The sequence below is a fragment of the Nannobrachium achirus genome, assembly GCF_963921795.1.
Source record: "Nannobrachium achirus genome assembly, chromosome: 7".
Taxonomy (NCBI): domain Eukaryota; kingdom Metazoa; phylum Chordata; class Actinopteri; order Myctophiformes; family Myctophidae; genus Nannobrachium; species Nannobrachium achirus.
Genome location: NC_137816.1, coordinates 43,286,369 through 43,313,514, shown reverse-complemented (window position 1 = coordinate 43,313,514; position 27,146 = coordinate 43,286,369). Strand labels below are relative to the sequence as shown.

Sequence of the window (27,146 nt, the reverse complement as noted above, 5' to 3'; positions counted from 1 at the left end):
TTCAGAAGAAACCATGTTTAAACCATGATTAAAGGATGGGAAAGTGACGTCGCTCCACTGACTCACAATGGGAGATCCGCGGCCCGCCATCTGTGCTCAATCCTGTTCAATTCGTGCTTGATCGTTTAAAACCACCATCGGTCTGGGAAACGGATCGTATACAGACGCCACACAGTACATTTCCGAATCAAAATCCGACCTAGTGAAGCTGCGTAAGGGTCGGATGGTTTGCAGTGAGCCTAACGGCTAGCAGATGCTATTGTAAACAGGAAGGCCTGGTTTAGTGGTGACGTCATAATCGTATCCTTTTTTTTTTCACGGTCTCGTGTTACTACCAGCTGAAGGTAAGGAAACCGATTTGCTCCGTCTATTAACCCAAATAAAAGCTTAAACAATGCTTTAATATAAAAGTCGATTGGCAGGGACGTCCATAATGACATAGTCGATCTAGGAGTCGACCGGCGCTAAGTGAGTTAACTAATCACAGCTAACGAGATGGCTCACCTAAACAACATCAGCTGGGGAGAAATTGGAAGTAAAGTGTCACTGCGAGAACATCTGCAGGAACACAAAAGGTAAAAATACATCAAGCCAGGACCAAGTGTGGAGAAGAGGGGTCACAGGCAGGAATAACTCCACAGTACTGGAGAACTCTACGCACCTGTGTCACCTCAAGACCTCAGGAGGGACCCACCCAATACCTCCCCAGAGGAGCCTCTTGTTGGGAAAAAAACAAATAGAGCAGGAGAGGGGAGTTTAGCCTTAGCCAGGAGGAGGAGATGGGCAGTGATTTGGCCACCACTGCCGACCCGGCCATCAGGAGGGTGTAGCGGAGGGTTCACGGGTCGAAACACCTGATGATCGATGGTTACCGCCTGAAGACATCAAATTTTCCTGGCCAAGGCTACATTCACCAAACATGAATGGAGGAGAAGCATCGTTAGATGTAATTATAATCTTTTATTTATTGAATTAACTGAACATTGGGAAATTCCTCCTAATGAAAAAAAAGTTTCCCATTAGCCTATGGCAATATTGCAATTGATTATTTTCAAGTAAAGAAACACCATGTCACTCTCTTTCAATTATATTCAATAACATTTCTGCTTACATGGTTAATAGCATATTTTGGTTAATAGCATATTTCTTTAAAAGCATAATCAATAATAGGCCTATTTGATTTAGGCAAATGTATTTGGAGAAGAGAGGGTCAAGAGATGTGTTAGTGGCTGCCAAAGTTGTTTTATATACCAGTTTGCTTGTTTCTCTCGCAGAAATCTGGCAACACTCTTCCTTCCACAGTGTTGCTAATGGCTAACGCTAGCTCCGGTGGAATTGGTCGTTTTAAACTCTATAAAGGGAACTAAAAATGCTATCCTTAGATCGACAACAAGACTTGTTCCTATATACTACTCCCATGGACTTTGTTTGGAATTATCGTTTGTTGTTCTTGTTTTTGGAACAACGTTTAACAGCAACGTGACTCACGCACACACACACACGCACGCACGCATGCATGCACACGCACGCACGCACGCACTCACACACGCACAATCGCACACACACACACGCACACGCACACACACACACACACACACACACACACACACACACACACACACACACACACAGTCGCGCTCCTCCCTCCACTGATTCCACTCTCTCTCTCACACACACACAAACACACACAGATCGAGGATTAGCCAGTAAAAAAAAACAAAAACAATGACCCAGAGCAGTAGTCCAGTCCGTGGAGCAGAGATGAGACAGAGTCAATAAATCTGACTCACTGATATTGAACACGGAACACCTGTTTGTACCTGATGAACATATCACTGTCTCTGGCTCTGGAATGGGACGTCCCATCTGCTGATCAAGTTACACTTACATCTGAAACCTTAGAGGAGAAGGTCACAATGATGATGATGATAATGATGATGATGATAATGATGATGATAGATGTGGGTGGTGGATTTGTGTAAAGAAAAACTGATGTGATGTCATGCTTTGCTGTAGACTAAACCATATGGTGTTTTTCACCAACTGAATGAATGAATAAATGAATAAATTAATAAATGAACAAACAAACAAACAAATGGTTGATCACCATTACTGTTTCCCGAGCGAGGAACGGCTGCAGCTCACCGCTCCAAGAGATGGAGGCGGAGAACAAATTTTGTTTACAGCAATGTATGTGACAATAAAGATTATTATTATAAAACCAACAAACAAACAAGAATATTAGCACATGGGAGTATCACCATTGTCAGGTTCATCCACATATAGTCCACAAAGGGCAGTAACTTTCACAGGTCCAATCCACATGGTAGATCCACAAGGAAAAGTCCGATGGTGGTCACACTTTGTTCAACAGTGTAATGGTAGCCGGGTGGAAGCTGGTTCATAAACCTGGTGGTCTTCTGTGGTGGAGAAAACGGCCTCTGATAAGACTGGAGCCAAGATAGTCTGAGCGTTTCGGGCAAAGATCTTGCAATTTACGATAAAAACATGACATTTGGCACACAGTTAGAACATGACATATGGAACATTTTTGACTATAGGGCCATCGCAGACTTGTCTTGGGAAACTTTGTGGGAGCCAATCAAAGTTGGGGTCTCAATGACTTCACTATACAGTAAATAATACAAAAGAAAATACAAGTAGCATGTGAGGGTTCAAACTAGGGATTTTTTCGGGATTCAGAATCCAATGCAAGCATTTGTTTTGCATGAAAAACATTCCTTTCCGAAAAACGACCCCCACAAAACTGTGAAAAGTGATGACTCATCACTAAACCATAGTTTTTAGCCCAAGGAATGTTTTTTGTGCAAAACAAATGCTTGCATTGGATTCAGAATCAGGAAAAAACCCTAGTTTGATCCCTCACGTGCTACTTGAAGCATATTTATTTGTTGTATTATTTTACTGTATAGTAAAGTCAATTGGCTCCCACAAGTTTCCCAAGACAAATCTGCGATGGCCCTAGAGCCGAAAATGTACCATAATATGGCATGTTCTAACTGTGTGCCAAATGTCATGCATTTTTATGGTAAAGTGCACAATTCCATCAAAATATTGCCCGAAACGCCCGGACTAGAATGCACTGGACAAATCACCAAATTAGGGACACAGGTTGAAAGTGTCTAATGCATGTATGGTTGCAGAGATGTCATAGACACGTGTCTGTAGGTGTGGATGGGCATGGATTGAGATGCAATCAGTGCCTACTTAGATTTAGATTAATCTGTAAAGTTAGGCGCATGGAGGAAATGTGCATAAACAAACTGAATTTGAGCTTAAATGCAAACGCTAAGGTTTGGCAAGCGACCCCTGCATGGGGCCCCAGGGATGCCCCTGGGAGACACGTTGGTACTCTGGAGAGCTGAGGCTACTCATGCCTGTGTTCCTTCCACCAACTCAGGGGAAAGGGGAAATTCCTCTCTAAACGTCTTCATCTCAGCTGCAGCTGCACCATGTGCAGCATGGCACAGGCACTAGCTGTGGAATGCTGTACTGTCCTGTTCGTCATGCGGCAGAAACACATCAAAACATAAAACTTGCTTTAACTACAATAACATAATCTGAACTCAATTTATTCTCTCTCTCTCTCTCTCTCTCTCTCTCTCTCTCTCTCTCTCACAGTGTCTCCCTCTCTTTGGCATATCTCTTTCCCAGATCTTGTGGGAACAACCTTGATGTCATTCACGGTCACTGTCATCCTGGCTTTCTTTCGTGCCATCGACAAGATTGGCATGAAGTGGTTTGAGACAGTAAGGGCATGCTCTACTCTGATATTACCAAGGTTGGCATGAAGTGGTTTGAGACAGTAAGGGCATGCTCTACTCTGACATTACCACTTTTGGCATCCTTCATTGGCTTCAGAGCCTTGAGCACTTCCTCTGAGCATGTGTGCCTCGCTCAGTGTGAAGATTTGCTTTTCACTCTCTTTGATCTCTGATGAAAGAAAGGAGTGCTGCAATGATGGCTGGTTGTTGTTCTAAAAATCACACCTAGTGTGAAGTGAGCGGTGCTATTTATGAGTGAATTTCATCAAGTGTTCCACTGGCCAATCACAGAATGTACTGTGAAGCTTGGCCAATCGGGCCCTGGGTGAACAACAAACTTTGAGCCGTTAGTGCCAAGATGTAGGCCATATCCAGGCCAGATGTAGACCAGATCTAGGCCAGATCTAACATCAGCAAGAGTGCACATGTTACCAACAAGAGCCTGTATGAGGGAATACCAAGGGTGAGTGAGAAAATTGCTGCCAGAATAATGAGACTAGCAAGACACTGCCAAATACACCAGGAGATGCCTGCCAGCAAATTGGTGCTGTGGGAACCAACACATGGGCACGGGTCACAAGGACGTCCCACACTAACATACATGGATGTACTCAAGAAAGACGCAGGAGCGCAAAGCACCAACGAGCTGGCCAGATGTATGGAGAACCGGGATGACTGGAAGCGACGATGGAAGGCTCGTCTGAGGACGACCTAGAGAGAGATGAGTGCACAAGGCCCAAGTTGGCACCTCGGCAGAGTGCAGTATAGTTTAGTTTAGTTTTTTAGTTTAGTTTATTAGCACATGATATAAAACATGTACCATTATATACATGGGAACAAAATACAGTGCGAGTTGACTAGTTGACTAGCTGACTTTGGTTGTATGGGTTCAGGTCGATGGAAACTTTGGTGTTTTAACTCGATCCAAAACTTGTTGAGACGATTTTTAGAATCAGCTATTAGCTGCTCCATTTGCTGTACAGAATGGTGTCCTGCCAAGTGCGCTCTCAGATTTGTTGTGCTCTTTGGCATGGCACATTTAGCAAGCAGCATGGCTCGTGTCTAACTCCTTAGTGCCTTCTGTATTGTGGAAGCCAAAGTGAGCCCACACTTCAGTTCCACACACAGCGGGAGTCGGTCTTATTCGCTCATATCCAGCAATTGAGCGAGTATAGCGTCTAGTCAGCTAGGTTTGATATTTCTAATGCAGGGCTCTTTAACAGGGGGTCCGGCACCCCTAGGGGGTCCTCAGAGTTACTACAGGGGGCCGCCAAATCCTGATGTGATAGGAAAATTATTTTAAATTAACAACTTGTACCCTTGCATCCTTTAGCCAAAAATAGCAGATCTACAAGCTCTCAACGTCTCGCGCTGCGAGGCATTGAAAGCGTGTGTAGAGGTAAAAAGGAGCATAGCAAGTATACAGTGAAAGGTCAAGTTTTCAAAATATCGACAATTTAAGAGGTTAAGTGTCTGAAAATAAACATTAACATGAATCCAAAATGGGCTGATGACAGTGCTGTCAAAGAAGTCTACGGATCTATCTATGAAATCGAAGAAAACCTGCAACACACATGTATACAATATGTAGAGGGGGTCCCTGCTTCATATCTCTCTCTCAGCTAAGGGGTCCTTGGCCTGAAAACGTTGAAGACCCCAGCTCTTATGCCCTAACTTAAATACTGTCTCTGACAGTATTTATTTAGTTAGTTATGCCTTAACTATCTCCAACCACCAAACTTTTCGTCTGAGACTTTCCGACACGCATGCTTTCCGAACTCTAATTCGGGGTAATGCTTTTCAGAAGATGCGAGTGACGTCATTTTGTAGTTGAACCGGACCTTTCAGACGATAAGTTCGGTGGTCGGAGACAGTATGGACAGGCCTTTAAGTTAAGGCATAAGAGCTGGTACTTCAAAATCAAAACAGAGCCCTCAGAATCAGAATCAGTTGAATTTGAATCAGAAATTTGTTTTTGTGCAAGCTTCATCACCCCTCCTCTCCTCTCCTCTCCTCTCCTCTCCTCTCCTCTCCTCTCCTCTCCTCTCCTCTCCTCTCCTCTTCTCTTCTCTCCTCTCCTCATGCTGTGATCTCATTTGTGTCTTGTTCTGGTTCCAGATTGGCTTCTCTTTCGGTCTCTCTATCGATTGTCCTCTGCTCAGCCCTCAAGGACGGAAACCCAAACCCTGAGGCCCCCGACTGCAGCACACACGCACACGCACGCACACGCACGCACGCACGCGCACACACACACACACACACACACACACACACACACACACACACACACACACACACACACACACACACACACACACACACACACACACACACACACACACACAGGTCTCAAGGTTGCGGTGACCAGCAGATCCATGAATAAATAATAGGAAAGTAGGAATCACTTTCCGAAAAACCATTTACTCTTCTATTGTGTTCTAAAGAATGTGCGCTTGTGTGTGTGTGTGTGTGTGTGTGTGTGTGTGTGTGTGTGTGTGTGTGTGTGTGTGTGTGTGTGTGTGTGTGTGTGTGTGTGTGTGTGTGTGTGTGTGTGCACCTGTGTGCGTGTGTCAGACTACAGTTGTTTGTTAACTAAAAGTCTCATCCTTGCAGTCAGTCTGAGAGACGTTGAAACCAGGGGTGTTGCACCAAATTCTGGGCCCTGGGTACAAGGATTCACGGCGGGCCCCCGATGAATGTTCTTCATAGGGGGAGAGGGTTTAACCCACTTAGACTGGGAAGGCATTATTTTGTGCTTTAACTATTGAAAAATAGCAGATCTACAAGCTCACAGCGCAGCACCGAGTGCCGCGCTGTGAGCTTGTAGATCTGCTATTTTTTAAAAATCGTGAAAATGTGTCTTTCTTGGAATCCGATCCAAGCTAAACAAATCGTTCTAAGGTTTTCTGAAAAACCTATGTTTCTATGTCAGTGGTGCTCAAACTTTTTTCAAGTGAAGGACCCCCAAAATTATATGTATTTGGCCACGGACCCCCATCTCAAAATATTTACCCCCCAGAAGCATTTCTTTTTGTTACAAATGCTTGCTTAAAAAATACATATATTCAAAGATATGCACACATTTTCATGACGTTTCAAAAATAGCAGATCTACAGCTTGCTGCTTATTTAAAAATAAATAAGGCCCCTTCGCCTTGGGCCCTAGTAACTCAGTCCCACTTTCCCCCCCTTGTGACGCCCCTGTATAAAACAAGCAGGATTTCTTTTTTTTTTAGATAGTGAGCTTGTATAGCGGCCTGAACTCTAGATGTGGGTGCTGCGTAGCGGCCCAAACCATATACAGTATGGGATGACATCAGATATCTCCTGAATACAGTATTGGCATAACGTCATGCCAGGTTCATTTTGACCCACAACACCACAGATGTCACTGTTTTATAGAGACCATCAGAATTGAAAAAAATAATTTTCCTGAGTTAATTAACTATCAATTGTTTCTGAGGATGTCATGAAGCCTTGTTCCAATAAATACATGTAAAGAGTACTTTTAACTTAACAATTTTGCTGCCAAAAAAAATACCCCTTTGTACCCCTTCTCTGCCATGCCCGTAGAACCCGGAGATTTAATAAGCTTTAATTTAAAAAAAATGTTTTATCGAAGCGGAACTAAAATAGGCCGGAACTAATGCTCCGTGATCGGTTTCTACACGGACACATTATTGAGCGGACCACTTATCATTGAGCCCTGAACCGGAAGCTGATGGTCCGTCGTCTATTTTGGCCCGTTAGCTTTCTGTATAAACTCCGCGGCTTACAGATGGAGAACGGATTGATCAATTGAAAAAGTTTCAACGGATTTGAGAAGCTGATGGAATACGCGAACACACGATGCATAGCAGTGTCCGATCACGCACGATGGGAACTGGATGAGCGCCCACGTTAACAGGTAGGAGAAGCCGGCAGTGAAAGACATAGAGAAATCTCCGGGCTCTACGGCCGTAAACTACGAATGAGTTAATTTGACCTTGAAAACAGAGGGTTAATGAACCTGACATATATATTCATTCTCTGACCTTCTTAATTGTCACAGTATATTATCCAGACATTTCATAATATTCACGTCCTTTATAAACTTATGAATTTACTGTACTAAAGTGCTAAAGTAAAGGGCTTTGCACACAGGACCGTTGCGTTTCTTTCCGTTTGCTGCATGATTAAAACACATTGGATTTGGTGTGCAAGGCTGTGCGGATTCCACACTGCGGATCCGAAGAGGAGTCATTTGTCAATGAGTTTTTACCGCATGCGGCAAGACGCACAAATTGAACTGGGTTCGATCAGGGAAAAAACGCACAGCCGCAACCACCTGCCGCATGGCAAATTAGGAGCCGGTGTGCTTGAGGTCATAGAGAATCATTGTTTTCTTTAAAGAAATTGAATCGTCAGTTTTTTTCCGTGCGAGAAAAACATGTCTGTGTGCAAAGAGCTTAAATGCACGTTAATAGACCTGAACACGCATAGGGGGAGAACGGGGTAAGATGAACTGCTGGGTAAGATGAACCACCCACTTTATCTTTAAAACTATACACATGAGTTGTCATTTGACCTTAAAATAAGAATGCAAACATCATTTCTACCTGGCTGTGGAGTTGACAGACACATGGGCAAAGTGGAAAGTATATTTCTACCCCAAAAAGTGTTTTTTGCTGGTCGAAGTACATTTTTTACTTTTATGGTATTATGATTTTTATGTTAAAGCAAATGTACCCAGGTCTAAACTTATATATCATGCATGTTGGTGATATCCCAATGTATAAAACTATGTGAATCATTTAGCTAAAGATGAGCCTTAAAAGGATCCCTGGCTAATATGACAAATATGCCTTAAAACATTATAATTGTCCTCTATAACTACAATGTAAAATTAAAAACACCTTAAATATTTTATTTCTTCTAGAAATAGCTAATCTTTCACTCAATAGGGGAAATGTCTGTCGCAAGTTGATGATGTCATAAATGTCATGTGTGATCTATCCCTATGGAATTTATGGCATGCATGTGCGAAAAACACATTTGAAATGTTGATTTGATGCTCATATTAACCATAGGAAGTATTACATTTGTTTTTATTTGCACATGCACGCCATGAATTCCATAGGGATAGATTACACTTGACATTTATGACATCATCAACTTGCGACAGGCATTTCCCCTATTGAATGAAAGATTAGCTATCTCTAGAAGAAATAAAATATTGAAGGTGTTTTTAATTTTAGATTGTAGTTATAGAGGACAATTATAATGTTTTAAGGCATATTTGTCATATTAGCCAGGGATCCCTTTAAGCATTAAGTTAGCCAGGTTTTGTCAAAATGGTGGCCGTGTGGCAAGATGAACCAAATGCCTTCGGGTAAATTGAACTATGTCACCATTCATATTTTTTATTAGGTCTTTGCTACTCAAATTATGCTGAATGATCTTTCATTTTGATGAATACACTAATTTAAGAGAAGTTTTAAATATTATATTAATAATTGCAAATATTAAAAGGTTCTGAATAACAAACTTTTTTCTTACGGTTTAAATAACCGTAAGAAAGGAAATAAGACTATTTGCAAAAGGGAAATATGTTATTAAAATATTTTTGATAAGTACATACATTCTTTGTTCAAGTTTAAACTGTTAAAGTTTAGAATATCACATGGGTCAACTTACCCCTCACCTGGGGCAAGTTGAACCAAATGACCACTTTTTTTTAATAAGTCATATTTTTATGGTCCTTTGTCATAGACACATACTTATAATGTCAAATGATAGCAGACATCCTGAAATATGTCTAAATGTTTTGAATTTACTGCCATCTCACTTTTTCTTGCTTCCAGGGCAACATAAGCACAAAGTGGTTCATCTTATCCCGTTCTCCCCTACTTATCTACAGGGTAAGACAAGTCAGTTTGATTTAAAGCACATGTAAATAGGCAAAAGTCGACCAAACAATGTAAAGCAACTGCTTGCATTACTAATAAAAGTGCAGGTGGTAGAGGGAAGGATCATCAGGTTATCCATATAGCTTGTAGAGGAGAAACCCAGTAAGCCCAGAGGGACACAATCCCAGAATGCAGCAGTGTTCTGCAGAGGACAGGACAGAGGAACAGAAGGTTCTAGAAGAATGTTGAGCCACCAAGGTCATCACAGTGACTGTTAAATGACGTAATTTAAAGGTTTAAACGTCAACTAGACGTCTAGCTAAAACTAGTTTATCAGGGGTTTAAAAAGGCAATTCTTTTCAACGTCTACACATAAACTAGATGTTGTTTCAACGTCATTTAAACGGCTACATTAGCCGTTAGCATCATTATAAAAATAATGGCAGCCAGCAGTGATTAAAATCAAAATTTCTTGGTTATGAATCCTGTACCCTACCTGGACCAGGGCAACTGATCGAATTTGTAATGCATTCAAGCGTTGTTAGTATTTTATTTAATCAATATTCATTGAATAATGGTGGGGGCAGGGGTTTGGGGAGACAGCTGTGTGTGTTTGTGTGTGTTGCTGTCAGAATGAATTATGTAACTCAGAGAAGTATGCTGTCCCGAGCAGTGCCACGGCATTATGCCTTTATTTATTATACTTTTAGAATTTTTCGAAGGATTTACTAAACGGCTTCTATACGTCTAATAGCTAGAAAACTGCTCGAGCATTTAAACGGCTATTAACCCATTTAGGCCTAACCTATTAGTTAGGCCTAAATCAGAAATTATCCTACAAAAAGAAATATGTTGCTACATACTGTACAAGTACTGTAAGCCCCTCCCATACACTAAAATGTGAATGGGTTAAACGTCTATTTAATAGCAGGAAACTTCTCATGAGTATATATGCCATTATTTAGCTATAACAGTGAGATTTAATCATTTAAACCATAATGTTAGCATCCGATAATGAACAAATTCGCACAACATCAATATAAATGAGCATAATTATGTTTAATGGTTTAAAAATGGTATGAACCAAGACGTTGAAATATGGTTGAACTATAAACGTTTAAATCGCGGCTAAAACTAACTAGACCATATATTGATCATTGGCTCTTAAAACTATTTTAGTCTAATATCAGGTGTCTATATTAAATGTTTTTTTTTTCATCTACAAGTGTAGAATAATGCATTAATTGCGATTTGGTCTATGTTTCGACCTCATTTCAACCGGTTGAAATGAGGTCTAACCATAAACCAGACGTCTAGATCGGGTCTAGTGCTCAGTGGGTGTTTATGTTGTTATACTGTGTAGTTCTTGCCTGGTTAATAAACCAGACCGAACACAACAACACCCCCTGGCGGTAGTGGTGTTGTAGTACGGTCTGGCACCGATCCATTGAGATTCTATTTCCTCAACCAGCTTCAAGGGTTGGCCAATCAGGGTTGTATGCTTGGGGCACGTGGTTTCTGTAACCCCAGAAATGAAAACTCTTCCTGAAATCCCAGACTCTCTTCCCAAAACGAAGTGTGTGATAGAGGCCGGCAACGCCAGGCAAGTGTAGTTCAGCCAGGATGCCAAGACACTACCTTCCTGCCCTTTGTTTCTATCGTGGTTAAAACAGAGTGTGTGTGTGTGTGTGTGTGTGTGTGTGTGTGTGTGTGTGTGTGTGTGTGTGTGTGTGTGTGTGTGTGTGTGTGTGTGTGTGTGCGTGTGTGTGCGTGTGTGTGTTTCAGGGTGCTACCTGGGGTCGGGGGTGTCCTTTAACGATACACTGCAGTACCAGTGTGTCTCCTTCTTTGATGGTGTAAATCCTCTCACTGATGTTGTCTTCCTTGACGTTACATGCTGCTCCCGAGTGCACGATCTGAGCATTGGCTGGAGCTGTGCACACACACACACACACACACACACACACACACACACACACACACACACACACACACACACACACACACACACACACACACACACACACACACACACACAATTTTGTTCAATTTAACAAGAAATTCTTGAACACAAAAAAAAATGTACAACAACACTACTTCAGGATACAGATCACAAGTACACAGGAAGCATTGTCTCCATATATGGCGACTGGGAAATTATCACAGACACTGAACAGTGGGCATTCCTGCAATCTGCAGGCCTCTCTGATTTATGGGCATTACCGAGGCTTCCAAATATGAACAAAAGCAGTTTACATTTGTAACCAAGCTGTATAATAGCATCTTTAGTACATATTACCGTTGTTCCCTATTGAGCATGTCACACATGTCACACTCGTCTTCTTATTTTTTTCACTCTCAAAAAGCGCCTGCAATGTAGTGCATTACATACACCCCATGATCTGCAGTGCTCATCATGGGGTGATCACTGCTTGCCTCCTGTGAATTGTTTTATTTCCATTTTTGTTTGTTTTCTGTTTATTTTGTGGCTGAATGAGGTCAGCAGACAAAGTGACGTGAGTGAGATGAAAGAAATCTCAACAGGAAACAAAAGTGTCACTTCCAAAATGCTCACACAAACATGGCAAGATTTTCTTATAGATTTCGGCAGTATGTCCTTAAAGGAGTACATTTATTATAATCAAATTATTAGGAATTCTTAGGAATGCAACACAAAACTAAAATAAATAAATAATTGAACTCAAGTCCCCATGGGGTGAGTAATCAATAGAAAAAATACATTCCCTGTTAACAAAAAACCTTTCACCTGACAGAGGGAAACTCCCCTCTGTCAGGTGAAAAGAAGTGGCTTGGCCTCCTCATGCATAGAAGGAAGCATGAGGTCAGTCCGTTGCTCTCTCCAGGTTGGCAGAGGGAGTGTAGCGCCCAGGATTAGGCTACATTAGATAATTGGCACTGGGTGAAAAATGGGTTACAAAATCGTGGGATAAAAATGGAAAAGAAAGAAAAAGAAAAGCTGAAGGGGTAGGTCTACACTACAGTATTTTAACATCAGTCATAATGGTGGTAATTGGAGAGCCAAATATTTTCTGAGGTGATACTCAATCTTAAAAGGTAAATGGTAAATGGTGCATTCATATAGCGCTTTTATCCAAAGCGCTTTACATAGATTGTGCATTACATTCACCCATTCACGCACACATTCATACACCGGTGGCAGAGGAAACCATGCAAGGCACCAACCTACTCACCGGGAGCAACTAGGGGTTCAGAGTCTTGCCCAAGGACTCTTCGACATTAACTCAGGGGGAGCCCGGATTCGAACTGGGAACCCTTCAGGAACCCTTCGTGCTCTAATAACGGTTTCTCTACCCCTGAGCTATGCCGCCCCCAAAAGGTTGAGAACCACTGCTGTATTAGATTTCATGAGGTGGGTCTACTTGCATGATTAATCACAGTTTGAAAACCAATCCTGGGCCAGTTATACAATGTGTGCAGGGCCGGATCTACAATATGGGCACTTTGGGCACGTGCCCAGGGGCCCTTGGCATCAGGGAGCCCTCCAGGGTGTCAAAAAAAAAAAGAAAAGAAAAGAAAACCCCCAGCCATTTAGTTGTTATCTAATCCGAATGAAATACATTAAATGATGCCCCCAACCCCCCGATTTTGTGTGTTTTATTGTTGAGAATGCTGCTGCTAGTGCGATTGTGTATAGTACAATGTGCCACCAGCGCTCGGCTGCTCGCTGCCTGCCTGCCTGACAGCGCACAATGAGTGCTGCAGCAGCAGCATGTTTTGGGGAAGGATATGGCTTGTTTTGACCATGTAGTCGTTCTATAATAGTACATTGTTATTTATTTTGATTGTCAGTGGTCACACTGCCACTGTTTCTTAACTCGGACTGTTATTGTCTTAAGCACTGGCTGCTGATATCGTTAAGATACTTTTTAAAATGCTGAAAAGGTTAGTCTGGACCCCTGTAGCGCGTACGTAGAGTGGGGCCCTTGGAGCTTCAGTGCCCAGGGGCCCTCAGAGGTGTTAATCCCGGCCTGGATGTGTGTTTGGAAGTTTAATAGCCTTCAAATTATATAAAAACCACTCCCCAGATGTTCTTTGATGCAGACATAAGATGCCAGCCAAGGGCTCTGTTCTCTTTAGCCTTAGAATGCATTCAGCATTAAGTGTGTGTGTGTGTGTGTGTGTGTGTGTGTGTGTGCGTGTGTGTAAGTGGTTTATAGTGTACATGAATGTCTGAGTGGACTGTGCATGTGAGGATCTCATCATAAGACCAGTCAACCATTCAACCGTTATATCTCAATTTCTTTTCATCAAATGCCTCCTTAGCATATATTATAGATAGATAGATACCTTTATTATCCCAAGGGGGAAATTTAGTAAATTATCACTGCTAACTCTGTCCCACATCTCTCCCCCCCCCCCCCCCCCCCACACACACACACACACAATATTGGCCAATTGGAAGCTCCGAGCCTGCATCAGACTGGCCGGTGGCCACATGAAGCCATGCCTCCATGCAAAGTGTTTCTGAAATGTTGCTTCTTGCTTGGTTGAGAGGCATTAATTTAAAAGCAAGTTTGTCTGTGTGTATTAGAGTTCTCAAACTCTGCCCGAGCCCGACCCTACCCGACCCGACCCGATGTATTCGGACCGAGCCGGGCTCAAAATGTATGCTAATTAGTCGGGCCGGGCAGGGCCGAGCCTCGGGTTCTGTGATTATATATATATATAAAAAAAAACTGACTGGCGTTTCATTTGCATATTTACTATGTGACCACAAGCGCACCACCGGCAGCAGAGGAGCAGAGCAGAGTGAGTGAGAGACAGAGAGCATCGGTGAGACGCGCGATGCTGGCAGCAGGCTGCTGATTTATAAGTAAGTACTCTGCTATAATAACACATGGTACGGTCACCGCGGTGGCACCTGGAGGCGTTTTTTTATGTATTTATTTTACTTCAGTCTGGCTTTTTAGGGCTTCGGGCTTTTAAAATGATGAAACTCGTTAGGGTCGGGCCGAACCTCGGGCCTGCCCCGTCGGGCCCATTTAGGGCCGGGCCTTAATTTTCAGGCCTGTTGAGAACTCTAGTGTGTATGTCTATGTGTTTTTCCATTGTATCTAATACTGATGTTGTAAAGTTGCCCGAACGGCCAGGGCTCAAAGAACAGTTCCAGGATGGTCTTTTAAGGGTTCCAAACACCTCCCATCAGCAGTGCAGTTCACAGTGCGTCCAAGTAGACAAAAAATAAGACCAAAAAGATCCAAAATGAGAAAATAGAACAAGCTGCAAAATAAATGAACAATTAGGCGAACACCAACATAACCCAACTGGCTAAGAGCTCTCTTCGGGTAAACCTTGATCGCTGCAAGGCCCGTAGCTCTCCCTCAGGGAATGTTAACAGTGCATATGCCCACATCGAACTAACTTGCCTGCCCTGTAGCCTCCCTTTAAATAGGGAGTGAGTGGGCCCTACCACAGGACACCAATTATCCTTAGCAATACTTCCCAATAAACATTCCGAAATAATTAACCCACAGCTAGTATGAGTAACTTAACATTCTATATGATGCGTGTTGCACATAAACTTGGGGAACTTCAAATGAATGACAATTTAACTAAACAGTTTACTCTGAAAACAAAAGGAAACACCCCTCTCCTCCACAGCACTTGGCACATTCATTAACCAAGGAACAGCCATCAGCTATGCAGGAGAGACAACTATGGAGGTGACCACCCCCCTGATTACCACCACCAATCATTCAATACATTAAAAACATTAGAACAAACTCAAGCTTAAGAACACTTGTCCATTAACCAACCATTCACAGTCATTTCCAAAGCCGGCCGGCAAAGTTAGTCAAATAGAAACGCTGTTTTAGTTGGGTGTTTGTACATTGTCCTCAAACATTGTTTCTGTGTATAGGGCACAGGCTGCCCCGTGACAAATGTCTTATGTCCCTATCCTGTGACTTCATGTGGGTCTATCATCATCATCATCATCATCAGCAGCAGCAGCAGCAGCACTGCTCACTTCACACTGGTGTGATTTTTTTCATACCAGCATCATGTTGAAGTTTTCTTTCGAAGATTTCTGGTGGATGTTTGCCCAGAGTTAACAGCAAAGCTGGGAGTCTGTCAACATAGTCCATATTTGAGCAACAGTTTATGCTACATCTGTGTTACGTCATGTTCCACAGAATATCAGCATTTAACTGCAGTACCGGACACATTTCAATATAATGATGCATGTTTTTGAGAAAAAGAATATTTTAAAAACTGTAAATTAGCTATATTTTATGGGTCTTCATATATTTGAGATTCAAGAACTTTAGTAATTTATATTTTGACAGTTTAAGTTAGATATTTTGGTATTTTATAATTATAAAATATATATAAATGTTAATACATAAATTGGAATATAAACTACACACAGGCAAAACGACATAGCATACAGGTGACAAGATACAGCAGATGATCAGACAACAGCCAATTATTATATTATTATAGTTTCAGGAAACAATAGACTTAAAGATGTATAAGTTTAATACCTTCTTCATGAAACACTATTCAGAGAACCTCAGGGAAAAGATACTTGAACAGCAGCAAAGCTTTGATGATGAGAAAACACTTGTTGATGACCTGCAGTTGTCAGATGAAAAGTTATTTCCCACAGAGAAAAGAATTAAAGTAATGGAAGAAGAGAGCATAATGAAAGACTACAAGTGCCAGGCAATGGACAAGACCCTCCGAGAATATGAGTTCCAGGCAATGGAAAAGACACTCCTACAAATCCAAAAACTATTGGATGACAAAGAGGTAGAGATAACAGACCTTAAAGAAAGTCTGTCCGAGAAAGACAACGAATGGAGAAAGGAAATCGATTTGTTGCAAGGCCAGTGGAAAAGTAAGGAACATGTTTGTCAGAAGGAACTCATGAAGATGATGAGTGACAATAGACAACTCGGGGAGGAAAGACATGCACTGACTGGAGAAAAGGAAGCTTTGGCTGAGAAGAATGGGAAACTCCAGTACAAACTTGACCTCAACCAGGACGAAAAGACAGCCAAAGATGCTCGTTGGTTAAAGGAGGAGGGAAAATTTAGAAAGGAGACAAGAGGACTAGCTGGGGAAAAGGAAGCCTTGGCAACAAAGAATATGACACTCCAGAACCAATTGGACCTCTACCAGGAAGAAAGGATTACCAAAGATACTCTTTGGTTAAGGAAGGAGGCAAAATGGGGTAAGGAGAGACAGGGATTAGCCGCAGAGAAGGAGGCTTTGGCCAAGAAGAATGGGCAACTGCAAAACCAACTGGACCTCACCCAAAAAGAACTCAAAAACAAAGATGATCTTTGCTTAAGGGAGGAGGAGAAATGGGGGAAAGAGAGACAGGGACTAGCTGGAGAAATGGAGGCTTTGGCTAAGAAGAATGAGCAAATGCAGAATCAACTGGACCTCACCCAGGAGGAATTGAGAAACAAAGATACTTGTTTGCTCATGGAGGAGGAGAAATGGGGAAAAGAGACACACGGACTAGCTGTAGAAATGGAGGCTTTGACTAAAAAGATTGAGCAACTGCAGAACCAACTGGACCTCACACAGGAAGAATTGAGAACCAAGAACAATCTTTGGTTAATGGAGGAGGAAAAATGGGGGAAGGAGAGAAAGGGACAAATTGAAGAAATGGATGCTTTGGATGAGAAGAATGGGCAACTACAAAAGAAACTGGACCTGACCAGGGAAGATCTGAGAAACAATGATGCTCTTTGGTTAGGGAAGGAGGCAACATGGGAAGAGGACAGAAAGGGCTTAGCTGGAGAAAACGAGGCTTTGGCTAAGAAAAATGAGCACCTGCAGAACCAAATGGACCTCACCCAGGATGAACTGAGAGCCAAAGATGCTAGTTTGTTAATGGAGGAGGGGAAATGGTTGAAGGAGAGACTGGGACTAGCTTCAGAGAATGAGGATTTGGCTATCAAGAATGAAAAACTACAAAACCAGTTGGACCTCACCCAAAAAGAACTAGGAACCAAGAATGATCTTTGGTTAACCGAAGCGGATAAATGGGGGAGGGAGAGACTGGGACTAGCTGAAGAAATGGAGGCTCTGGTTAAGAAGAACGAACAACTGCAGAACCAACTTGATCTCATCCTGGAAGAACTGAAAACCAAAAGTGCTATTTCAATAATAGAGGGGGGGAAATGGGAGGTGGAGAGACAGGGACACGTTGAACTAATGGAGGCTTTAGATAAGAAGATCGGGCAACTGCAACACCAACTTGACCTCACCCGGGAAGAACTCAGGACTAAAGATGATTTTTGGTTAATGGAGGAAGAGAAATGGGGGAAGGAGAGACAGGTACTGGCTGGAGATAAGGAAGCTTTAGCTAAGAAGAATGGGCAACTGCAGAAGCAATTGGACCTCATCCAGGAAGAACTGAGAATCAAAGATTCTTTGTGGGTAAGGAAGGAGGAAAAATGGGGAAAGGAGAGAAAAGTACTCTCCGGAGAAAAGGAGGCTTTGGCTGAGAGGAATGGTCAACTGCAGAACCAGCTGGACCTCACACAGGACGAAGTAAGAACTAACAATGCTTATTGGACATTGGAGACAGAAAAATGGGGGAAGGAGAGACACAGACTAGCTGGGGAAAAGGAGGCTTTGGAAAAGGAGAATGGGAAACAGCAGACCCAAATATACCTCACCCAGGAAGAACTGAGATCCAAAAATGCCTTTTTCTTAATGGAGGAGGATAAATGGGCGACGGAAAGACAGGGTCTAGCTGAAGAAAAGGAAGCTTTGGATGAGAAGAATGGGGAACTGCAGAAACAACTTGAAATTGCACAGGAAGAACTGACAACCAAACATGCTCTTTGTTTAATGGAGGAGGAACATTGGGGAAAGGAGAAACAGGGGCTAGTTGGAGAAAAGGACACTTTAACCAAGAAGAATGCACAACTGCAGAACCAGCTAGACCTCACCCATGAAGAATTGAGAACAAAAGATGCTCTTTCATTAATGTCAGAGGAGAAATGGGTTAAGGAGAGACAGGGACTAACTGCAGAGAAGGATGCTTTGGTTATAAAGAATGGGCAACTGCAGAACCAACTTGACCTCTCGCAAAACGAACTCGGAACAAGAGAAGATATTTGGTTAATGGAGGAGGATAAATGGCAGAAGGAGATAGAGGGATTAGGTAGAGATAAGGAGGTTTTGGCTGAGAGGAATGCGCAACTACAAAACGTACTGGACCTCACCCAGGAAGAACAGAGAACCAAACATGCTCTTTGGTTAAATGAGGAAGAGAAATGGGAAAAGGAAAGACAAGGACTAGCTGCAGAAAAGCAGACTTTGACCAAGAAGTTTGGGCAACTGCAGAAACAACTAGACCTCACAGAGGAAGAATTAAGAACGAAAGATGCTCTTTGGTTAATGGAGGAAGATAAATGGGGGAAGGAGAGGCAAGGACTAGTTGGAGAAAAGGAGGCTTTGACCAAGAAGATAGGGCAACTGCAGAACCAAAAAGACCTCACCCAAGAAGAACTGAGAACAAAAGACTTACTTATGTTAAAGGAGGAGGAGAAATGGGGGAAGGAGAGACAGGTACTAGATGCAGAGAAAAATGCTCTGGCTAACAACAATGGACATATGCTGAACCAACTTGACCTCACCCAAAGAGAACTCCGAAACAAAGAAGATCTTTGGTTAGAGGAGGTGGAGAAATGGACGAAGGAAAGAGATGTACTAGCTGGAGAAAAGGCGGGTTTAGCTGAGAAGATTGAGCAACTTCAGAACCAATTAGACCTCACTAAGGAAGAATTGAAAATGGAGGATGATAAATGGGGAAAGGAGAGAAATGGACTAGCTGGGCAAAAAGAGGCTTTGGCTAAGCAGATTGTGCAATTGCAGAATGAGCTGGACCTTACCCAGGAAAACCTGAAAACCAAAGACGCCCTGTTGTTAATGGAGGAGGAGAAATGGGGAAAGGAGAGAGAGGGACTAATAGCAGAGAAGGGGTCATTGGCTCTGAAGAATGTACAACTGCAGAACCAATTGAATCTCAACCAGGAAGAACTGAGAAACAAAGACACTCTTTGGTTAAACGAGGAGGGGAAATGGGTGAAGGACAGACAGGTACTAGCTGAAGAAAAGGAGTCTATGGCTAAGCAGATTGGGCAATACCAGAAACAACTGGACCTCATCCAGGAAGAACTTGGTACCAAAAATGCTCATTGGTTTATGGAGGAGGCAAAATGGGGAAGGGAGAGACATGGACTAGCTGGAGAAATGGAGGCATTAGATAAAAAGAATGGGCAACTGCAGAACCAACTGGACCTCACCCAGGAAGAACTGAGGATCAAAGATTCTCTCTGGTTAATGGAGGAAGAGAAATGGGGGAAGGAGAGACAGGTACTCTCTGGAGAAAAGGAGGCTTTGGCCAAGAAGAATGGGAAACTGCAGAACCAACTGGACCTCACCCAGGAAGAACTGAAAATCAAAGATGCTCTTTATATAATGGAGCATGAGAAATGGGGAAAGGAGAGACAGGTACTGTCTGGAGAAAAGGAGGCTTTGGCTAAGAAGTATGAACAACTTCAGATCCAACTGGACCTCACCCAGGAAGAGATGAGAACTAAAGAGACTGATTGGAAAATGGAGGAGGAGAAATGGGGGAAGGAGATACACAGACTTTTGGGGGATAAAGAGGGGTTGGCTAAGATGAACCGGCAATACCAGGATCAACAAGACCTTACCCAGGAGGAACTGAGAACCAACGATGCTGTTTGGTTACTGGAAGAGGAGAAATGGGGTCAGGAAATAAAGGGAAAAGCTCAAGAAATTAAAGCTTTGACAAAAAAGAATGAGCAACTGCATAACCAACTGGACATCACCCAGGAACAACTACAAACAACGGATGCTTTTTGGTTAACAGAAGAGGCAAAATGGGGGAATGAGAGACACAGTCAAGCTGAGGAAAAAGAAGCTTTGAATAAGAAGTATGGGCAACTCCAGAAGCAACTAGACCTCACTCAAGAGGAACTGAAAACCAAAGATGCTCATTGGCTTATGGAAGAGGTGAAATGGGAGACGGAGAGACAGGGACTGGCTGGAGAGATGATGGTCTTGGCCGAGAAGAATGGACAATTGCAGAACCAACTGGATCTCACCCAGAAAGAACTGACAACCAAAGATGCTGTTTATTTAATGGAACAGGAGAAATGGGGGAAGGAGAGACAAGGGCTGGCTGGAGAAAAGGAGGGTTTGGCCAAGAAGAATGGGCAACTGCAGAACCAATTGGACGTCACACAGGAAGAACTTAAAATCAAAGATACTCTTCATTTAATGGATCAAGAGAAATGTGGGAAGGAGAGACAAGGATTCTGTGTGGACATGGAGGCTTTGACTAAGAAGTATGTGCAACTTCAGAACAAACAGGACCTCACCCTGGAAGAGGTAAGAACCAAAGAGTCTAATTGGAAAATAGAGGAGGAAAAATGGGGAAAGGAGATACAAGCACTTTCTGGACAAAATGAGGCTTTATCTAAAAAGAATGGGCTACTCCAGAAGCAATTGGAATTCACTCATGATGAACTGAGAACTAAAGATATTAATTTATTAATGGAGAAGGATAAATGGGGGAAGGAGAGACATGGAATAGCAGCAGAAAAGGAGGATTTGAGTAAGAAAATGTGGCAACTGCAGAACCAACTGCACATCACCCAGGAAGAATTGAAAAAGAAAGATGTCCTTCGTTTAATGGAGGAGGAGAAGTGGAGAAAGCAGATACAGGGATTAGCTGGAGAAAAGGAGGCTTTCGCTAAAATGAATGGGCAACTTCAGAATCAACTGGAACTCATCCAGGAAGAACTGAGAGCTAAAGAAAGTCATTGGTCAACGGAAGAGGCAAAATGGGGGAAGGAAAGACAGAGACAAGCTGAAGAAAAAGAGGCTTTAGCTAAGAAGAACGGGCAATTGCAGAACCTACTTCACCTCACACAGGAAGAACTGAAAATCAAAGATGCTCATTGGTCAATGGAGGAGGATAACTGGGAAAATGAGAGACAGGGATTAGCTGGAGAAAAGGAGGGTTTGGCTAAGCTGAATGGGCATCTTCAGAACCAACTTGGGCAACTTCAAAACCAACTGGATCTCACCCAGGACGAATTGAGAACCAAAGGCATTAAATGTGGGAAAGAGATACAGAGATTAACTGTAGAAAAGGAGGATTTGGCAAAGATGAATTGGCAACTGCAGAACCAACTTAACCTCACCCATGAAGAACTGAGAAACAAAGATGTTCATTGGTTAATGGAAAAGGATAAATCGGACAAGGAAATACAGGAAGTATTCGGAGAAAGGGAGGCTTTTGCTAAAATAAATGGGAAACTTCAGAATCAATTGAACCTCACCCAGGAAGAACTGAGAACCAAAGATGCTCTTTGGTTAATGGAGGAGGAGAAATGGGAGAAGGACAGAAAGGTATTATCAGAAGAAAAGGAGGCGTTGGCCAAGAAGAATGGGAAACTGCAGAACCAACTGGACGTTACCCAAGAAGAACTGAAAATCAAAGATGCTCTTTCTTTAATGGAGCAGGAGAAATGGGGGAAGGAATTACAGCTATTTGCTGGGGAAAATGAAACTTTGGTCAAGTACAATTATCAAATGCAGAAGAAACTGGAATTCACCCAGGATGATATGAAAAACAAAGAGAAATGGGTTAAAGAAATGCAGGTACTTGCTGGAGAAAAAGAAGCTTTGACCAAGAAGAATGGGCAACTGCAGAAGAAACTGGACCTCGCCCAGGATGAACTGAAAAAGAATGAGAAATGGGGAAAGGAAATACAGTTACTTGCTGTAGAAAAAGATGCTTTGACCAAGAAGAATGGCCAACAGCAGAGGGAACTGGACCTCACCCATAATGAACTGAAAAAGAATGGGCAACTTCAGAAGCAACTGGTCCTCACTCAAGAAGAACTGAAAACCAAAGATGCTCTTTGGTTAATGGAGGGGGATAAATGGGTGAAGGAGAGACAGGCACTAGCTGGTGAAAAGGAGGCTTTGGCTAAGAAGTATGACCAACTGCAGAACCGACTGGGCCAGATAAAGGAAGAGCTGGAAACTAAAGACAATCGTTGGTTCATGAAATTCAACAAGGATAAAGATGAATGGGAGAAGCAGAGACATGCACTAACAGCAAAAATTGAAGCTTTTGATCAGAAAAATGGGCAACTCCAAATCCAAATTGAACTCATCCAGGAAGAACTTCGAAGCAAACAGCACAATTGGCTAATGGAGAAGGACAAGTGGGGCACAGAGAGACAGGGGATAGCTACAGAAAAGGAGGCTTTGGCTCAGAGGAATGGACAATTGCAGAACCAACTTGAACTCACTCAGGAATTACTGAGAACCAGATATGCTCAGCGGTTAGTGGACGAGGGGAAATTGAGGAAGGAGAAGCAAGGACTAGCGGGAGAAAATTAGGATTTGGACAAGAATGGGCAATTTCAAAAGCATCTGGAGTGAACTGAAATTCATAGACTCTCCAGATCCATGCAAGCAGATACAGACTACCAGGACAAAAGGAGCCTTTGGCTAAGTTGAATGGACAAGACTTTAGTTCAGTGGTTCAATATCCAGGTCCTTTACTTCCCCTCACAAGCCAATTTACATAGTTGCTGCTCTGAAATATTATGTTTCTTATTCTGTATTGTTTATATCATTTAGAAAACATCTAATTTCATGCCTTATAGCATATTTTACATTGAACTCATTTGCACAAATACGATAATGATCTTCTTCCCATGGAGAAATAATCTAAACAGAAGAAGCTTATGGCTATTAGAATAGTATAACCTTAAAGTAGGACAAGGATACATTTCATTAATACAACAGGTTGGAACTGCAAACTCTAATTGGGTGTGGTTATTAATCACAAAACAGCAATCAAAGGTCAAACATTTGCTGCAGATAACAATAATGGTTCAATTCTAAAATACAGTATGGACTGTGCTCAAGTGATCTGCGATTAGTGAATCAAGTTATTTTCTGGGCCCCTTATACAGCTCTTAGCGTAACATTAACCTTTTTGTTATTTTCTTTTTTCTTTATTTCTTTTTTGTAATTTTACCATTTTAAATACATTGCAAGTCTACATTGCAAATCCCCTCCCCATGGTTATTATGCAGTTTCCCCATTTATACACACACACACACACACACACACACACACACACACACACACACACACACACACACACACACACACACACACACACACACACCTGCTGAATACAATGCATTGATATATATATATATATATATATTTTTTTTTTTATTATTATATATTTTTTTTATATTTATTTATGTATTTTTTATTTTGAAATCAAGCTATTAGTGTTTCCCCTCAACACTGGTAGGACATTGTCTAACTGCCATGGATAATAGATGAGCAACCAACAATGTGTTTTTTTCTTCTTTTTTTTCTAGTTTTTGAAGCGGTGAAAACCGCTTCCAATGAGTGGCTTTGTGTGTCCCACGCCCATATTTGGTCATTTCAGTCCAGAATGAACAGGTTTTCTCAAAAACAAAATGTGTTTAATGTCCATATATGGTCATCTCAGTCCAGAATGAACAGGCTTTTTCAAAAACAAAATGTATGTCACCTCATGTCCATATATGGTCACTCCAGTCCAGAATGAACAGGTTTTTTCAGTCCTGTACGTCCAGAATATCAGTCCAGAATGAATAGGCTTTTTCAAAAAGCAAAATGTGTGTCCCATGTCCATATATGGCCATTTCAGTTCAGAATGAACAGGTTTTATCTGTCCTGTATGTCCAGAATATGTGTGTAGTGTCCCTCCCGGTCTGATGAATGGATACTTTGAGGATTGGTCAAGCTTCACATGATAATTCGGCCCTCCATTCTTTATATATTCATTCAGAATATATAAAGAATGTAGAATTCAGAATATATAAAGAATGAATAGATCACAGAGTCCATAACTGTATAGATGTATAGATCACAGAGTTCATAACTCTAGAACACATAGAATAAAAGTTCACCGCTTCACTTCGAACCGAGGTTTGATTTTTTTTTTACCTACCAAATGATTAGACTCTGTTGCAGTTGAGATCTACATGGAACAATGCTGGCTCTAGTTTTGATCACACAACTTAATGACATTTCAGAAAGCTTGTCAGAACTACTTTTGTCAGAACAGAACCCTGACTATTAGACGACGATTTTGCTATTGCATATTGTATGACATTGTCACTTGCCAGAAATAAAGATCTGTGAAAGGGGGACACACACCGGCTGCGGAAGGTGCACATCAAAATATCCACCTTCATTATTTTCAATGAACATACGCATCTGTGCGTTTTGCGCCTCGCCCGCCTATTTTCGGCAAGAGACATCGTGGTACTAGAGTGTAAATGTGACTTGCCCTCTGCTTTCTTACAGTGTGGGCACAGTGCACGCACTAGCTGTTTCCTCTCGCCAATGCTTACATTCTTCTAGTAATCTAGGAATCTTGTTTTATTTTTCCTTTGAGAAACTACGATCAGCTACATGGATACTTGTACTCACCGGGACTGTATGTTCTTTGTGTGTGTGTGTGTGTGTGTGTGTGTGTGTGTGTGTGTGTGTGTGTGTGTGTGTGTGTGTGTGTGTGTGTGTGTGTGTGTATGTATATATGTATGTATACATACATGTATATGTATAGATAGATAGATTGATAGATTGATTGATTTAATTTTCCTTTTACCTGCAGTGCATGAACCAGGCCTAGCTTTCAGCACAGTTCTATACTGCAGTCACTGGATACGTGGCACTTAGATTACATTGTCATATGAAACATTGCTTTTCTTGTTATCCCAGAAATTGATATGCGGTTACGGCTTGCTCACAAACATTTCTTTTAATAGATTTTATTTATAGTATGTTGTTTTTAGTTCCCTTGTAAAAATATTTTTTTCTAAAGCTTATTCTTTTGTAGATGGTGTGTAGATGGTGTTTATTCAAATCAATAAAATTAACATTTCGCAATGCAATACAGAACAGTATTGCATTGCGAAATGTTAATTTTATTGATTGTTAGTTCATTCTCTCCAGCCGTACCAGTGTCCCATTGACATATTATGTCCATTGTTGTTTTTATTATTTTTTATTATTATTAGTTATTGTATTTGTTCAGATATGTTTTTGCCAGCAAGGTCAACCTTTTGACTGAAATAAGGCTGGATATCTTGGATAATATAATGTCCAATCAGACATGACTGATCATGCTTCACTTGACATCACAATATATAATTGTGGGCTCGCTGAAAGTGAGCACACATGATCTTCATTATTTCTTTATTATGTATATCAGTCAGTCAAGTTCTCCTCAAAACGTTGTACCGACAGTACAAAGGCAGAGCCCTTAGCGAATGAGGTGCAGCCAAAGGGTAGATCTTTGTGCCCATACATTGTGTTACATGCGAGCCCACACTGTTTCGTAGGAACAGTATTTCTAGTTGTTGTTAACCTTTTTTGTAATATAAATACAAGACAGAATTCAAGAAGGGGACTTTCTATTAAACCCATGGATTACAAGTGTGCAAATGGAGAGTCTAGTCGGCAGCGTTCCTCCTACCCGGGCTGGCCCAAAGGCCTCGTCAAACTCAGACTCAGTTACGGGTGCGCTGCAGTGAGTGCGGCGGCTCTCCTTTCTATGTGCCTCGAGAGTATGATATGCTTGGCCGTGACACACCAACACACCTGGTGGTTGGTGAACCTCCTCTTAGTCTAGCGTAGTTGGTTCATTCCCTCTGTCTTGTGTGGCGTCATTCCCAGTGGATTCCTCATGACTCGCGTCAGTACAACCACACTTGCAATTTCCAAGAATTGCAGCTTTCTAGTTGTGGGCTCGTCTGAAAGGCGAGACCAGTATGTTATATCTTCATTATTTATAGAGTGAGTTCCATCGCAGACAGACAGTACAAAGGCAGGGCCCTTAGCCAGTGAGGTGCGGAAAATCTGGGAGTGATGTTGGAGTATTGGTTGAGCTTCACATAACAGTTAGCACGCTGCATAATATAGTACGAGCGAGCCCACACTGTTTCGTAGGAACAGTATCTCTAGTTATTTTACTATTATTATACATAATAACAATAGTAGTAGTAGTGATTGTCCATTGTAAGAGAGAGAGAGAGAGAGAGAGAGAGAGAGAGAGAGAGAGAGAGAGAGAGAGAGAGAGAGAGAGAGAGAGAGAGAGAGAGAGACCGGAAACTGAATCTGTCTCCTGTTTTTTCCCTGGGGAGTGTATGCATGTAGCAACAATTTAGTGCATTGTATTTGTTTTATTTTTGTTTTCTATGAACGCTGACTGAGATTTGTTTCAGACAGATGGCCCAGCAAATTAAGTTTAGGATTGTTTACCTCTAATGTGAAACGTGAAACGTGCGTGCCAGTTAATTTTACAGTACATTTTTTAGCTAAATGTAAGCCAGGCACAC

At 42.0% G+C, this 27,146-nt stretch overlaps 1 protein-coding gene across 1 annotated transcript in view; it reads right to left on the bottom strand.

Moving 5' to 3' along the window:
* Positions 1-27,146, bottom strand: part of LOC308288772 (MAM domain-containing glycosylphosphatidylinositol anchor protein 1-like) — a gene marked incomplete at both ends in the record, with an annotated part of 178,278 nt that overhangs the window by 107,377 nt on the left and 43,755 nt on the right. Inside the window, one exon of the mRNA XM_080730242.1 lies at positions 11,466-11,605. Within this exon, the coding sequence (XP_080586368.1) occupies positions 11,466-11,605 (140 nt within the window). The remainder of the gene's footprint in view (positions 1-11,465; positions 11,606-27,146) is intronic.